Below are 13,734 nucleotides of genomic sequence, written 5' to 3'. Positions count from 1 at the left end.
AGAAGGACTTCCGTGGTGGCACAGTGGTTAAGAATCCGCCTGCCAGTGCAGGGGACACGGGTTTGAGCCCTGGTCCAGGAAGATCCCACATGCCGCGGAGCGGCTGGGCCCGTGAGCCACAACTACTGAGCCTGTGCTCTAGAGCCCGTGAGCCACAACTACTGAGCCCACGTGCCTCAACTAATGAAGCCCACGCACCTAGAGCCCGTGCTCCACAACAAGAGAAGCCACCACAATGAGAAGCCCGTGCACCGCAACGAAGAGTAGCTCCCGCTCGCCGCAACTAGAGAAACCCCATGCGCAGCAACAAAGACCCAACGCAGCCGAAGATAATAAATAAATAATTTTTTTTAAAAAGCAGAGGAAAATCACAGAACTTCCATACCTTACTCTGCCAGACGCATCACCTCTCCAGACCCCCAAACCGCCTCAACCGTCCTCCCGGGCACTGCGAGTTTCCTTACAGATAATCGTTCGAATTGTGAATTTATTATACAATGTACAACATACACAACGGAACAGATGGTGCGTTCCTGAGCCCAGCAGCTGGAGGGGACACTCGGCACACAGTAGGGGCACCATAAACATTGACTGACTGAGTTCACTGCCTCGGTTGACTCGAAGTCATCTTCTCCCCAGGCACTATCCTTACATCTCCCCAAGCCCCCAGCCCTGGCCCGAGAGGCGGTGAGCTGGGAGCAGATGGCGAGTCCCGGGTGCCAGGTGTGCAGCGCGGTGTGGGGCACGGAGTTCTTTGGTCCCTGCTCCACTCCACCCCTCCCATCCCCACGAGCCGCCCTCGGTGCCACACGTGATGTCGGGCCGAGAGGGACCCGGGGAGGGGAGGGCTGGGAGCAAGGAGATCTGGTGCCTGGCGGAGCCCGCGCGTCCTGCGCCCGCTGCCCGCCGAGCGCCCGCCTCCCTTCTCTGACCCGCGTCACCTGGCAGCCCGTGCAGTCTCCGCGCCTTCCCACCCTCCCTCTCTGCAATCGAGCGCCTTTCTTCCTCCCCCTCCCCTCTTCCTCTCGGTCTCTTATCTGACATTTTGCCTCGCTTCCCTCTGCCCACTCCCCAGCGGGTTTCCCTCCCTGGCAGACGCGCCCGCCCCAGCCCGCCCTCGCACACCCTCCAATTGTAGGTCAACCCATTTGCTAACGTTAGCTTAGGTTAGCTCTCGTTGAAGCGTTTTTCCATAAGTGAAATCAGCCGCTTCCCCCGTGGGGCTCCAACTGTAATTGCTTCGACTTGGCTGCTGCGTTGCGGGGTGGGGATCCCACTGGCTGTGCTCCCATCCACACTGCGTGCTGGGGTCACTGGGACGGTTTCGGGGAGCCCCGCGGGGGGGACGGTGTTGGCAGCCCCACCCGGACGCCTGCTCCCGGGCCTGGCTGCCACGGTGGCCTGTGGAAAGCCAGAAACACGCGAATCCAAGGGGGACAAAGGGAGCCGAACCCCTCCTCCAGAACGCTCTGCTTCTAAGTAACTGCGCCTCGGGCGCAGTCTCTACTAGTGATTTACCTGCCAGAAGCTCCCTCTTCCCAGACCTGAGACCCGGGGCCGAGGCACTGGGGGCTTCGGTGCGCCCCAGCCATGGGGCCCTGGCACCGCCACTCCACCCCACCCCCACTCCGCCTTCCCGCACGAGGGAGGGCACCGAGGCACGCTGGCCCCTCCGAAGTCGCTGGGGACGCTTGAAGGGTCGGGTGCAACCAATTGTCAACCTCCCTTCGCCCTGCGGCTTTTTTTCCTCCCCTCGCCCGCCGCGCACACACCCTGCTCTGCCCTCCTGCAAGAGACCAGACAGCTGCACGCTCAACGGGACCAGGGAGGGGCTGCCCAGCCCGTGTACGAATGTCGCATGCCAGCCGGAGCGTGGGTTCCAGGCGCACAGCGCGCACAGAGCGTTCAGGCGTCCAGAGCGAAGGCAGTGGGCGCGCTGGAGATCAGGGGCCAAGTGGCTGTCAGTTCCGGTCAGGGACGGAACTGGGCAAGGTGGCCGAGGGCCCAGCTGGCTTTGGGGGTGGGGTGGGGGGATGGAGGAGCCGAGCGCCCGGGAAACGACCCCACACACACACACCCGGCTAGCGCGGCCAACTGCAAGTTCAAAGGAGGGCTAGGAGCTGGCGAGGGCGAGGGGGCGTGTGTGTTGTGTGTGTGTGTCTCTTCGGCTTCTTCCCCGGTCGTAAACCCTTAACGGAAGACGGGTGTTAAAGTGCTGCTGACAGGATCGCCCGAAACATGTTTACAGTAGGAAAGACTTTCCTCCAAAAAGCACAGCCGGAGTCGATTCCAATTTATTTCCTCCCTGTAACTGTAATCGACAGGCGAGGCTCAGCCGCCGCGGCGGAGCGACACTGAGCACCGCTAATCCCCGCCGAATCCTCGCCGAGCTCAGGGCAGGAAGAGCGCGGTGCCTGCGCCACCGAGTCGCGGCGCTCAGCGAGGCGTCGGGCCGGAGGAAACCATCTTTTGAGGAGGGGCGGCCTTTCCTAGTCCTTAAGTAAGGCGCGCCTCGGAGAGAGCCTTCTAACTCGTTCCGGCTTCGGCAAGATACTGACACGGTAATTGATAATCTCCCGGTTCAGTTACTAGATCCAAACGCGAGGCAGCCTTGGCGTCCCCAGTCTCTGGGAGCTTCTGACAAGTGAACAGGAGGCGGCGGTTCGTTGCCCTAAACTCTGATTTATGATTTTAAAAAGATCAGAATTCACCGACACACCCTATTAACCGCTGATCGTTTAAACTGCTACCTAAAGAAGGTAGAGTAGTGGAGGATGATAGGGGTTCGGGAGAGGAGGAAGGGGGAGAAGAAAGAAGTCCGACCGTCCCCACGTTTTCCCACGTCTGCTCGTGGGCGCAGAGAGGCTCAGCGCTGCCACCTGGCGGCTGCTTCTCCCCGGATTGGGGGCCGGCTGGTGGCAGAGCAAACCCGGGTTCCCGATGGGTGTGCCTTGCTTCTGCTTCTCGAAATGGGACAGAAGCTCGTATTCATGCTTCAAATCTACGTGGCCCGGTGCAAACACTCATTTTTTTTTTGCTTGTTCTCATGAGAAAATTGAAAGGAAAGGAAAAGTGAGTTAGCGGTAATATGAAGTGCATACACCTACCAGGTGCCAGTCACTGGTTAGGAGGGGAAAGAAAATATTAAAAATTATTAGAAATGCAGGGTTCTTATCTCTTAGTTTATTCTAAGAGTAAAAATAATTCGTGGACTTCATTTAACCTCAAATCCTATTTTGATATTTTGCAAATAAGAATTACTTCCATACATTGTTTTTCAATACAACGCCACCCCTTTCCCAGGAAGTCCAGTTCCAATAGTTTCATCAGCCCAAAAAGATGAAGTGCAAGTTATGTTTGTCTACTTGATTGAGAAGTAAATCAGCTTCGGACGGAGGGTTCTTTTCCATAAGGTGTGGAACCAAAAAGCCTGGGGCCTTTCAGTTGGCAAAGGCCAATGACATCCAATTTCTCAGGCTTCTTCCCTGTCTGCTAAAGACAGGTTTCCCCACCCCCCACCCCTTTATGTTCCTTGAACTGCATAGTTGTCAGGTCAGACCGGGTCCTACAATCACAATTTCTACAACCAAGGCAAGGCAAAATCTTGCAAATCAGTTCAAATCCAAGAGATTTGTTAAACTAATTTCCCTTCAGGTTTTTTTTTCTCCCTCTATACTATAGAAATATATTTAGCAGTAGGATAGAATCTTACTTCCATCTATACCCCATACCATTTTATGGATGTGAGATTTTATGTTGTGCAGGTGTGTGAGAGCAGAAGAAAAGAAATGAATTAGCAGATATTATATTACATCTCAAATAGAGTTCCATTATTCAATGGAAACTAAATAAAATAAAATATTTACCTTAATTCAAAATTTGGAATGTCTAGCATCATTGCTAATAAAGACAAATAGTTTATTATTCTAAAACAGGAATTTTTCTGCAAATTTTTTTATCTTGGTTTACTGTTAATATGGCTTAAAGAGTAGCATTAAGAATTACTTCATGTACTGCAAAGCCAGCAGAGGGAACACTGAGTACTGATTTAGTAGGGGCCACCAAATATCTGGTATTTGGGAAAAAATGTCAGTAATGGAAAACTGGTTACAAAGCATATGAAGTTAGGTAATGAGAACACAGAAATCTTATCTCATTATTTGGTATTCAGGGGCCTAATACATTCCAGTGTGCACATACTCAGTTGGTGAGAAAGATGACTTTAATAAAAGGCCATTTGTCACATGTTTTCTTACATTTTAAAAGGACTACTAACACATAAGCACAAACCTACTTTAGAAGTCTAAGCATTCATATATACTATAATAATCTTATAGTCAATAGAGATTACTAATATATTTCTTCATTCTAAAAACTTCATTTTTAACATCTCAGATGTCTTAAAACTATGGGGATGTTAGTTTCATTGGCAGTTTTTCTCCCTTAATGGCATGTAACTATGGTATGTCTTAAAGACATCGATTAGATTTGTTGAAGTATAGAAAATACATCTGACAATAGAAATAGGCCAGTGGATATTATTTTTAGCACACACTTTAAAAACTCTGTGTGCTTTTGTGTGTGTGTGTGTGCGCGTGTGTGCGTGCTTTAAACATAAACAAAAGTACTCTGACTGCTTTGATTAACTTCCACTTTTCCCTGATCATATTCACTGGTAGACTCATAAATGGCTTTGGAAATATAATCAATCACATTGATTAAATTATTCACTCACTTTGACTGAAATATCACAAACTAGCCATACCCTCAAATCATTAGTTGGTGCAAATCCCAAAATAAACGTAGTATTTATTCTCTTTTTTATTCTGGTGAAAATATTGATTTTATAAATAATAGACCTCTTAGAGTAATTTATATGTCAGATTGATAACATGTAGGGGTGTGCTGTAGTGGGAATACTAAAGAAAATGAAAAGCGTGATGACACACCCAACTTTGTTATATGCAAAAGAGGTGCCTGTGGGTTTTTTGTTTGTTTTCAAGATTTGTTTCTCCTTCTAAAGGAAAAAATATATAACTTGGGTAACTACTGGTCAAAAATTATTTGCTTTTACCCACAAAAACATTCTTGCTTGTGGTTGATCCTCAGAGATCCAGTCAGATGTCTCCAAAGGGTGTTCTTTCCAGTAAAACTCTAAATCTGACAACCTGGGCCTCTCGCCAGCCTACATACTTCAAAAGTTTGACAAGATAAATAGAAATCTGCTGCCTAGCACTAGTTTGATCTGAATCGAAAGCTGACCTAATTGTGTTGGGTTAGCCCTACCTAACCACTTATCACTGGCCTGTAGAAAAACAGTTTACTATTATGGTGTTAGGGAAGACCAATTTTTACTAGAATTTTAATTTTCATACCTTGGAACAAACGTTTGTGGCCAAATTAACATGTATTCTGACTACCTAGGCACCTTTTCTTTGCTGCATTCTTCACGATGCTCGTGAAGTTTCTTTTCAAATCACTGGGATGACAAGGTTGCCACTGTGGTCCTTGGACGGTTCACATCCATGACCTGTAATTATTTTTTCACATTGGTGGCCATCCTTGATTTTAGCCTCTTGAACAACATGCTGCTTCTACTTTAAGGAGTGTCTCTGGAATCTGAATTATCAAGGGAAGGATAATTGCATTCATTGAGGGCTTATTATACATCAAGCTCACTGAACCCTCACAACAACCCTATATAAAGTAGTTCCTAGTGTTCCCACCTCACAGATGAGGAAAACTGAGACTTGGTCACATCCCCAGGGTCACAGGACCAGTAAGAAAGACTAGCAGCCAGGTCTAATATAAATCCAGAGTTTCCATTCTCTTCTGCTACCAGTTACCACTGCCTTCTACAGTTTCTTTGCCTTGGCCTTTTAGTTCCATTTGATTGAAGTAACAAACATATAGGAGAAAAAAATATATATATAGGAAAGGAGGAGGAGGGTGTGGGGGAGAGAAGGATGGAGAGTGAAGCTATCTTTAATTTTGAAAATGTAGAAAAAAAATATTTAGAAAGTAAAGTTGATTCCCATCCTTTGCTCACCATTATCACCTTACACAAAACTCTACGGAAATTCTCCCATTGAGTTAACTATGGAACACTGCCTAATGTGTTCCAGTGGAAAGCTCCTCTGTTTGGGCTACCCAGGATTTATAGGGGAGTTTAAATCATTAAATGACCATAGTTAACCCTTGTTTGGTTAAGAGAGCAAGTAATTATTGCAAAAATTCCTCTTCTCTGCCTTCCACAAACAGCACCAAAATAGCTCTGAAGGGATTTACACAATACTTCAACATCTGTGCTGTACCTGGAATTGTTAAAATAATTGTGATGACAGGTGTCTAGGTACCGCTTTCTTAATGATTTTCAATATCTATTGATTTATTGTCATGGCTTCCCCTCCCCCTTTTACATCCTTGGCTTTATGAAGGAGCCGAGGAACAGATTTTGCACTGGAGGCTGATTCTTTATTCCAATACTGAAAAGAACTAATAAAAATAATCACTTGGCTTTTAAGCAGAGAGCTTCCATTTACAGTATTTCACCCTTCCCCCCTTCTAAGCCCCTTGTTATCTAACATAATGGTTAGAATACATTTCCGTCTCTCCCCTTAATAATTTCATGCATTAACATCCTCTTCACACACCACACACCACACACGCACACGCAGGCACGCACAGCAAAAGGAAAAGAGGCAGCAGAAATCTCAGCTGTACTTCTAGCCCTTTTAAAAAGTTTGCTCTGTAAATTGGAATGAGGTCAGATTTGGAGCTTCTCATTGCACGCGGAGATTATTATTGCATCGGGTTCCAAGCCAATGGGAAGCCCAGGGGAGGGGCTTGGCTCGAGGAAGCGTTGGTTACAGCGGCTGATTGGCCGCGGCCAAGACTGGGAAAGGATAAAGAGACGCGAGGCGGAATTGGGGTCTGCTCTAAGCTGCAGCAAGGGAAACGGTGTGTGAGGGGAAGAGGCCTGTTTCGCTCCCGGGTCTCTCGTTCTTGCACGCTCTTTAAGAGTCTGCATTGGAGGAACTCTGCCATTACCAGCTCCCTTCTTGCAGAAGGGAGGGGGAAACATACATTTATTCATGCCAGTCTGTTGCATGAAGGCTTTTTGGCTTCCTACCTTGCAACAAAATAATTGCACAAACTCCTTAGTACCGATTCCGCCCACAGAGAGTCCTGGAGCCAGAGTCTTTTCTGCTTTGCATTGTAGGAGAGGGACTAAGTGATAGAGACTATGTCGCTTTCCTGAGCTCCTGAGAGCGCTCGTGAACTGGAATCAACTGCTTCAGGGGAAGGAAAAAAAAAAAAAAAAAAAAAAAACAGACTTGCCTGGGAGGCGGCGAGAAACTTGCATTCGAAGCTTCAGCAACCAGCATTCAAGAAACTCCTCTCCACTTTAGCACGGTCTCCAGGACTCAGGAGCCGAGAGACAGCGCAAACTGCGGCGCGGTGAGAGAGAGAAGAGAGAGAGAGAGAGGGAGGGAGACTCTCCAGCCTGGGAACTATAACTCCTCTGCAAGAGGCGGAGTACTCCCGCCCCGCATCTTTTGGAGACTTTTCTCTCTTCGCCCACCTCCGCCCCGGCCGGGAGTTGAGCCGCCCGCTCGGCCGCCGCGCGCGTCCCCCAGCTCGGCGTGCGCTTGGCCCCGGGAGCCGGGAGGGCCCGGCGATTGCGCCGCGGCCGCCGCAAGGGTGTGAGCGCGCGTGGGCGCCCGCCGAGCCGGGGCCATGGTGCAGCAAACCAACAACGCCGAGAACACGGAAGCGCTGCTGGCCGGCGAGAGCTCGGACTCGGGCGCCGGCCTCGAGCTGGGCATCGCCTCCTCCCCCACTCCCGGCTCCACCGCTTCCACGGGCGGCAAGGCCGACGACCCGAGCTGGTGCAAGACGCCGAGCGGGCACATCAAGAGGCCCATGAACGCCTTCATGGTGTGGTCGCAGATCGAGCGGCGCAAGATCATGGAGCAGTCGCCCGACATGCACAACGCCGAGATCTCCAAGCGGCTGGGCAAACGCTGGAAACTGCTCAAAGACAGCGACAAGATCCCTTTCATTCGGGAGGCGGAGCGGCTGCGTCTCAAGCACATGGCTGACTACCCCGACTACAAGTACCGGCCCAGAAAGAAGGTGAAGTCCGGCAACGCCAACTCCGGCTCCTCGGCCGCCTCCTCCTCCAAGCTGGGGGAGAAGGGCGACAAGGTCGGTGGCAGCGGCGGGGGCGGCCACGGGGGCGGCGGCGGTGGCGGGAGCGGCAACGCGGGGGGAGGAGGCGGCGGCGCGAGCGGCGGCGGCGCCAACTCCAAACCCGCGCAGAAAAAGAGCTGCGGCTCCAAAGTGGCGGGCGGCGCGGGCGGCGGGGTCGGCAAGCCCCACGCCAAGCTCATCCTGGCGGGCGGCGGCGGGGGCGGCGGGAAAGCGGCGGCCGCCTCCTCCTCCTCTTTCGCGGCCGAGCAGGCGGGGGCCGCCGCCCTGTTGCCCCTGGGCGCCGCCGCGGCCGCCGACCACCACTCGCTGTACAAGACGCGGACTCCCGGCGCCTCGGCCTCGGCGGCGGCCTCGGCCTCCGCCGGCCTCGCGGCCCCGGGCAAGCACCTGACCGAGAAGAAGGTGAAGCGCGTCTACCTGTTCGGCGGCTTGGGCGCGTCGTCCTCGCCCGTCGGCGGCGTGGGCGCGGGCGCCGACCCCAGCGACCCCCTCGGCCTGTACGAGGAGGGGGGCGCCGGCTGCTCGCCCGACGGGCCGAGCCTGAGCGGCCGCAGTAGCGCCGCTTCGTCGCCGGCCGCCGGCCGCTCGCCCGCCGACCACCGTAGCTACGCCAGCCTGCGCGCCGCCTCGCCCGCCCCGTCCAGCGCGCCCTCGCACGCGTCGTCGTCGGCCTCGTCCCATCACTCCTCCTCCTCCTCCTCCTCGGGCTCGTCGTCCTCGGACGACGAGTTCGAAGACGATCTGCTCGACCTGAACCCCAGCTCAAACTTTGAGAGCATGTCCCTGGGCAGCTTCAGCTCGTCGTCGGCGCTGGACCGGGACCTGGATTTTAACTTCGAGCCTGGCTCCGGCTCGCACTTCGAGTTCCCGGACTACTGCACGCCCGAGGTGAGCGAGATGATCTCGGGAGACTGGCTGGAGTCCAGCATCTCCAACCTGGTCTTCACCTACTGAAGGGCGCGCGGGCTGGGAGAAGAGGGCCGGGGGGCGGGGGAGGGGGGCAGAGAGGAAAAAGAAAAAAAGAAAAAAAAAAAGTGGACAGAGAAAGAGTTGCAAGAGAAAAGGGAAAAAAGAAAAAGGAAAAGGAAAAAAAAAAAAAAGTGAGCAGGGCCGGCTTGGGCCGCGTCCCGGTGGTCGGAGAGCAGCGCGGCGGCGTTTGGGGACCCGCGCTCCCATCCCCCACCTCCCCGGCCGGAGGGACGCGGCGGAGGCGGAGGTAGACAGGGGCGACCTTTTATTGTTGTTCTTGATGTTGTTGTTGATGGCGAAAAAGCGACTTCGAGTTTCCTCCCCTTTGCTTGAAGAGAACCCCCCCTCCTCGCCCCGCACCGCTTCCAACGAGCTTCCGGACTTGTCTGCACCCCCGGCCAGAAGCCGAGTTGGTAGTTTTCTGAGACTGAAGGAATCTCGTTCCTCTCTCATCGCCCCCTTGGTGTTTTATATTTGGTTTTTGTTTTTTGATCCGGAGAGGAGGAGAAAAAAAAAATCCAGCGCGCCCCCGGGGGGTTTTGTTCTCAGCATCCCCGCCCCCATCCTTCTTCGCCACCCCCCCCCCCCAAGAAGACAGAAGGCTCCGGGGAGTCGAATTTGACCGACAGCAGATGTTGGAGGGTCGCACGGACCCGAGCGCCGGGACTGAGAGACTCCACGCCGGCGAATTCCCGTTTTGGTTTTGGAGGGTTTTTTTTTTTTTCTCTACTTTTTTTTTTCTTTTTCTTTTTTTTTTTTTTTCTTGCCCCTGCAGCCGGAGGAGGAGATGTTGAGTGACCGGCGCTCGGAAATGACCCAAGAACCTAGTTGGAAAGCCACACCAGCCAGGGCGAGGGGCGGGGAGGAGAAAGACACGAACTGGACAGGGGCGAATAATAAAACTGAAATGGATTTGCACGTTGGGGAGAAGGTGGCGGCGTCTCCTGGGCCTCCGCCTCCCACATCTCTGAAATCAGTGAGGTGAGACTTCAAGGCCCGCAGGCGCGGAGGAGAGGAGACTGTTTGATGTGGTACCGGGGCAGTGGAGGGCGAGTGGTGTCGGGGGGAAAAAAAAGGTTTTTTGCTTCTCTTAATCGGAATCGTGATGGTGTTGGATTATTTCACTGGTGGGGTTAATATAGCATGTTATCCTGTCTATCTTTTAAAGATTTCTGTATAAGACTGTTGAGCAGTTTTTAAAATAGTGTAGGATAATATAAAAAGCAGATAGATGGCGCTATGTTTGATTCCTACGACAGAAATTATCACCAGCTTTTTTTCATTCTTAACTCTTTAAAGGATTCAAACGCAACTCAAATCTGTGCTGGACTTTAAAAAACAATTCAGGACCAAATTTTTTCTCAGTGTGTATGTGTTTATTCCTTATAGGTGTAAATGAGAAGACGTGTTTTTTTCCCTCACCGATGCTCCATCCTCGTTTTTTTTTTCTTTTTTTTTCCTTGTAAATGTAATCAGATGCCATTTTATATGTGGACGTATTTATACTGGCCAAACATTTTTTTTTCTTATTTTGTCCCTTTTTTTCTTTCTTTTGCTTTTTTTTTCTTTTTACTTCCTTATTTACTCCTTCCTTCCTTTCTTTTTTTCTTTCTTTCTTTTTTTTTCTTGTAGTTGTTGTTACCCACGCCATTTTACGTCTCCTTCACTGAAGGGCTAGAGTTTTAACTTTTAATTTTTTATATTTAAATGTAGACTTTTGACACTTTTAAAAAAACAAAAAAAGACAAGAGAGATGAAAACGTTTGATTATTTTCTCAGTGTATTTTTGTAAAAAATATATAAAGGGGGTGTTAATCGGTGTAAATCGCTGTTTGGATTTCCTGATTTTATAATAGGGCGGCTGGTTAATATCTCACAGTTTAAAAAAATCAGCCCCTAATTTCTCCATGTTTACACTTCAATCTGCAGGCTTCTTAAAGTGACAGTATCCCTTAACCTGCCACCAGTGTCCATCCTTCGATCTCAGTCCTATAAAAAGGGGGAGGAGAATTAGCCAAACACTGTATAATTTTAAGAAAAACAATTTTTTTAAGCAAAATACTGTTTTACCCAGAGGCTTTAAAACTGGGGCATTTACAGCAAAAAGGGATCCTGTAGCTTTAACTTGTAAACCACATCTTTTTTGCACTTTTTTTATAAACAAAAACGTGCCGTTTAAACCACTGGATCTATCTAAATGCCGATTTGAGTTCGCGACACTATGTACTGCGTTTTTCATTCTTGTATTTGACTATTTAATCCTTTCTACTTGTCGCTAAATATAATTGTTTTAGTCTTATGGCATGATGATAGCATATGTGTTCAGGTTTATAGCTGTTGTGTTTAAGATTGAAAAAAGTGGAAAACATCTTTGTACATTTAAGTCTGTATTATAATAAGCAAAAAGATTGTGTGTATGTATGTTTAATATAACATGACAGGCACTAGGACGTCTGCCTTTTAAGGCAGTTCCGTTAAGGGTTTTTGTTTTTAAACTTTTTTTTGCCATCCATCCTGTGCAATATGCCGTGTAGAATATTTGTCTTAAAATTCAAGGCCACAAGAAAACAATGTTTGGGGGAAAAAAAAAAGAAAAAAATCATGCCAGCTAATCATGTCAAGTTCACTGCCTGTCAGATTGTTGATATATACCTTCTGTAAATAACTTTTTTTGAGAAGGAAATAAAATCAGCTGGAACTGAACCCTAAATCTTGACTTTTGTCATTATTATGCCCAGAGCCTAAGATTGGAAGGGCCCTATGGTTTCTAGAAACTACACCATCTGCCTTAGCTTTGAAACAAGTGAGTTTCAGAGAGGCCTGTTAAATGCCATCTTATTAAGAAATAATTACTAAGTTCCTCTCGCCGAGATTTTGCAGGCCCTAACCCTGAAAGGATGCTGTCAGCTGAGTATGTGTCAATTCTACATGCTTTCTAGGAATTTTCTGAGTTTACCCCATTTAAATAAGCGCCCTTTGTCTTGAATTTTAAAAAGTGGGGAGGGGCAACATGGACAGAATTCCTTACAGATGAAACCTGCTGGCTGATCTTTTTTTTAACTTTGTGGTCCTAAAGCTGCTTTCTCCTTGACTTGCCCAGAGTTACCAGCGGCTAGAATTGTTTCCCACAGATTAAGAACAAATATGCCTGTTAAATTATCAATATATTGTGGTGGAGAAAGGCATTACCAGTTATGAGATATAAAAGTATCCATTTTTTCCTCAAAGAGAGAAAGCTTCATGTGGTGCCAAAATCTCCATTTTGTGCCATGACCAACGTGATTATTCATGTAAATGAAAAGCAACAGTAAGGGTGACCTGGAGAAGTTGGCTCCGTAGGGGCTAAGAGGAAAGATTCGCCGCCCCCCACCCCCGCCCCCAAATCTGGGAATAGCACACGTTCAGCTAGTGGAGATTTATACTTTCTATAGTCATCAGGCACAGTATTAATGAGACGTGTATGCAAGGAGAAAAAAGTGCCTTGAATTTCCTAAGGCCTGTTGGTATTTGGTTTGGAGCCTGCACCTTGCTAAGGGGCACAATTTACTGTTTACTTTGAGGGTTAACAATTTCCATTAACTAGCAAAAACCCATCTTCCCTTCCAAATGTTTGTTAAAAATGTCTGCTTTATATGTCTTCTAGTTTTTCAGCACTGGAGAGGAGGGGTTAATAAGCAGACGTATGTGGAAATAACCCTTTAATCATCAGGATTGCTTGTAGGTAAGGAAGTCTCCTTCATCCTGGAATGTACAGCTGGGCGAAGAGATTTTTGGAGGCTGTAGTCCAAAACAAGCAATTTTTTTGGTCAATGAAAAGCAGTAATTCCCCCCTCCAAAATAATACAACTATCACGTTTCAGTATAATTTCATCTTTTAAAGATCGTTTTAGCTACTAGTCTCCAAATTTTTCTTTCATGTATTCACATACATTTAGTTTTAATTGCATTTGTGTTCTGTAATGGTAATATCGTTTTTTAAAAAAGATCTTTAAAAAAAAGCCAACATGGTATCTTAAGTTTCTTCAAAGACTTTTGTAAAAGGACTCTTCTACAAAGTGCTTTAATTTTTGTTCATGGTAGTGATAGTATGATTGTTTAGTTTTTTCAGATCCATAGTATGAAAACCTTGATGTAAATGAAGACTATATGTTGTAATTTTCAAGTATATTTTATTTTGTAGGGTTCTCCTGCTAGAACTACATTTATTCTTCCTTGACTTTCCATATAAGGACAGATGCTTTAACTATTTTCTTTAAGAATTTCGATAACATGGCTTTAAAAACAAAAGGTTACGTAAAGTGTGTGTTCTTCCTAGGAGATGATAGAGTAAATGTAGGAAACATTTTTGTACTTTCTTTCCTCTGAATCAGTTTTTATTCATAAGGGATACTTACGTGTTAGGTGGTACAAGGCATAATAAACCTGAGAGACCAAATAGTTTAGTATGACTTTTTCTTTCAGATAATTTGGATCAATAGAAAACAAATTTCAGATTTTAAGAATAAGAAGCCACTTTTCTTTAGAGATACTCCTCTGGCCCTGGGCTCC

General features: G+C 48.1%; 1 protein-coding gene across 1 annotated transcript; it reads left to right on the top strand.

Annotated features, from left to right (window-relative positions):
• The first annotated feature begins 7,602 nt into the window (after nucleotides 1-7,602).
• On the top strand, nucleotides 7,603-9,951 carry SOX4 (SRY-box transcription factor 4). The gene has a single exon (XM_079713191.1). It carries the CDS (start codon nucleotides 7,741-7,743, stop codon nucleotides 9,169-9,171), a length of 1,431 nt encoding a protein of 476 aa, XP_079569317.1. The 5' UTR covers nucleotides 7,603-7,740; the 3' UTR covers nucleotides 9,172-9,951.
• The last annotated feature ends 3,783 nt before the right edge of the window (nucleotides 9,952-13,734 follow it).

This window comes from Hyperoodon ampullatus (assembly GCF_949752795.1).
Source record: "Hyperoodon ampullatus genome assembly, chromosome: 10".
Classification (NCBI taxonomy): domain Eukaryota; kingdom Metazoa; phylum Chordata; class Mammalia; order Artiodactyla; family Ziphiidae; genus Hyperoodon; species Hyperoodon ampullatus.
This window is presented reverse-complemented; position numbering and strand designations above follow the sequence as displayed.

Excerpts from the sequence above, each read along its gene's own strand:
- SOX4 (XM_079713191.1), top strand. The coding sequence starts at position 7,741 with ATGGTGCAGCAAACCAACAACGCCGAGAACACGGAAGCGCTGCTGGCC.